General features: G+C 34.9%; 1 protein-coding gene across 1 annotated transcript in view; it reads left to right on the top strand.

Moving 5' to 3' along the window:
* ME2 (malic enzyme 2) overlaps positions 1–2,590 on the top strand; it is a 75,681-nt gene that overhangs the window by 16,516 nt on the left and 56,575 nt on the right. Inside the window, exon 2 of the mRNA XM_003784702.2 lies at positions 2,150–2,269. Coding sequence (XP_003784750.1) covers positions 2,162–2,269 — 108 coding nt within the window. The 5' untranslated portion in view covers positions 2,150–2,161. The remainder of the gene's footprint in view (positions 1–2,149; positions 2,270–2,590) is intronic.

Below are 2,590 nucleotides of genomic sequence, written 5' to 3'. Positions count from 1 at the left end.
GGCGCCTGTGATCCCAGCTACTTGGGAGGCCGAGGCAGGAGACTCGCTTGAGCCCCAGGAGTTGGAGGTTGCTGTGAGCTGAAATGCCATGGCACTCTACCCAGGGGGACAGCTTAAAGCTCCTGTCTCAAAAAAAAGAAACAAAACCCCAAAAAACGTATCTTTTGTTGGCTTTGAATTTCTATTTCCTCTTTGGTAGGAAGTTTGAAAAGTGAAGACAAAGCCTTTTCTTACAACGTTAAGAGATAAATAGCTAAAAATCGTATCTCCCAGCCCTACATTTAATGCCATTTTAGTCTCTGTGGAGGTCTTACCCTTCAGTTAGATTGCTACTGTAACATTTGTTAACATAGTTGATGTTCTATACTATTTAGATTTCTGTCTTTTTAAAACTTATTTTGGAATAACTTCAAAAGATTACATACATTATACTCCTTTACCCCTTAATACTTTACTGCAAATTTTCAGAACAAGGATATCTTATGTAATAGATGGCCATCACGTTTAGAAAGTATAAAATTATATACTTTAATGTAATCTACAGTGTATTTTCCAATTGTGTCAATTGTCCCAGTAATGTCCTAGGTAGCATTTTTTCCAATATGCAATACAGTTCAGGATCTGGTTTTGTGTTTAGTTATCATTTAGTTGTGAATAGTTCCCTAGTCATTGTTTCTCATGACATTAACATTTTTACAGAAAACAGATCAGTTATATTGTAGTGTATTTCTCTTGGTTCTTGATGTGTCAGGGATGATAGAGACTTCTTGTTTTTGCGGTCATGTTTAGGAACCACATTGATATGAAATATTAAGAATAGGTAAATTCACAAAGTCAGAAAACAGATTGGTGGTTGCCAAGTGCTGCTAGAAGGGGAAAGTAGAGTAACTGCTTAACAGACATGGTGTTTCCTTCTGAGGAACTAGTTAGAGGTGGTGGTTGTACAACATTAAAATTTTTCTTTTTAAAAAAGAATTTTCTAAATGCCTCTGAATTACTCACTTTAAAACGGTCAGTTTAATGGTACATGAATTTCACTTCAATGATGAGTTTATTTAATCCTTGTGCAAGTGATTTTGCTGCCCTCCCATATACACATCATTGATTTCTCAGCAAATAGAAATTCCATTTGAAAAAACTTATTGCGTGCTCATCTCAGTGCTTTATAATATTTAAAGAAAGAAATGGGCTAATTCTGAGTTTTGGTAGGAGAATTGATGAGCAGAAGAATCTATCATCATCACTAAATATTTAAGGTTTAATGTGTACTTCATTTAAAAAATTTCTATGTATTTATGAAGAGAAGGAGGACAAGAGTTGTTTCATGTTTTCTAGCCAAGTTACATGATTTGTTTATATTAGATAACAGGTTTTTAAAGGTAAGAAAATTCTACTACATTTATTTATTCACTTATTAATGAATAAATGACAGGGTCTTACTCTGTCACCCATGCTGGAATGCACTAAGTAGCACAGTCATAGCTCACTGTAGCCTCCAACTCTGGGGTCTCAGGCAGTCCTCCTGCCTCAGCCTTTTGAGTACCTAGGACTACAGGCATGCATCACCACCGCCAGCCCAAGTATATAAAATTTAAACACTGAATATAGTAAATTAAAATTCTAGGTCTAGATTAAGAATCTGGATAGTTTCTTTCCCTCTGATCGTGTATGTCCCAGGCTTTCCCTTTATTTACTTTTTCACCTTCAAGCTAAACGTCCACACTGGTTGAACAGAATGGAAAGTTGCTGTTTGTTAAATGTAACCTTGTTTCTTAAAATCTTAATTTGCTTCTCTCACAAATGGGAGATATGTGCCTTGCTACACTTGTGTGGATAGAAGGAAGTTAAATGTTTTGCTCAGTGTATGACATATAGTAGGTGGTAAATACAAAGTAGCAGTAATTATTATCCAAGAATTTAAGAGTGTTATCAGAAAAAGCAAGTCTTCACCTTCACCTTATTTTTGCCTTTTTGCAACTGTTGCAACTTGTCGAAATATAAATGTATTTTGTAAAAGCATTTTCACATGTAGAAAGATAAGTTTTGTTTTGTTTTTTTAAAATCTGTGTTTGAAAACAGATACCTGATGTATCAGTGTGCAGTTCTGTAATGTTTCTCATCGGTGGTTTATTGGCTTTGCTTTTTCCAGGTGAAGGCAAAGATGTTATCCCGGTTAAGAGTAGTTGTTACTCCTTGTACTTTGGCTTGTCGTCACATGCACATAAAAGAGAAAGGCAAACCGCTTATGTTAAATCCAAGGACAAATAAGGTCAGTAACACTGTATTTTCTTTCTTCCTGGTAGACAATTGATAATTTTTAGAGTGATAAAGTATGACTGTTTTGTATATTTGTGCTGAGACTGTTCAGAGGTATTTGCTTTCTCTTAAATTTTTCATGCTTCTCCACATGGCAAGAATCATGGCTGCTTTATCCCTTCTAAATTTCACTCCTCACGACTTTACCACTTAGTTCTACCTTTAAAAAACAAATTCTCAGAATAGTGCTCTGGCTAGAGCTTTTGGACAAATGTGGGATATTTAGACTTACTCTGCTCAAATAAGATCTTTTTTTTTTTTTTTTTTTTTTTTT

The sequence above is a fragment of the Otolemur garnettii genome, unplaced genomic scaffold (assembly GCF_000181295.1).
Source record: "Otolemur garnettii isolate 467f Iridium unplaced genomic scaffold, OtoGar3 scaffold00012, whole genome shotgun sequence".
NCBI classification, from domain to species: Eukaryota; Metazoa; Chordata; class Mammalia; order Primates; family Galagidae; genus Otolemur; species Otolemur garnettii.
This window is presented reverse-complemented; position numbering and strand designations above follow the sequence as displayed.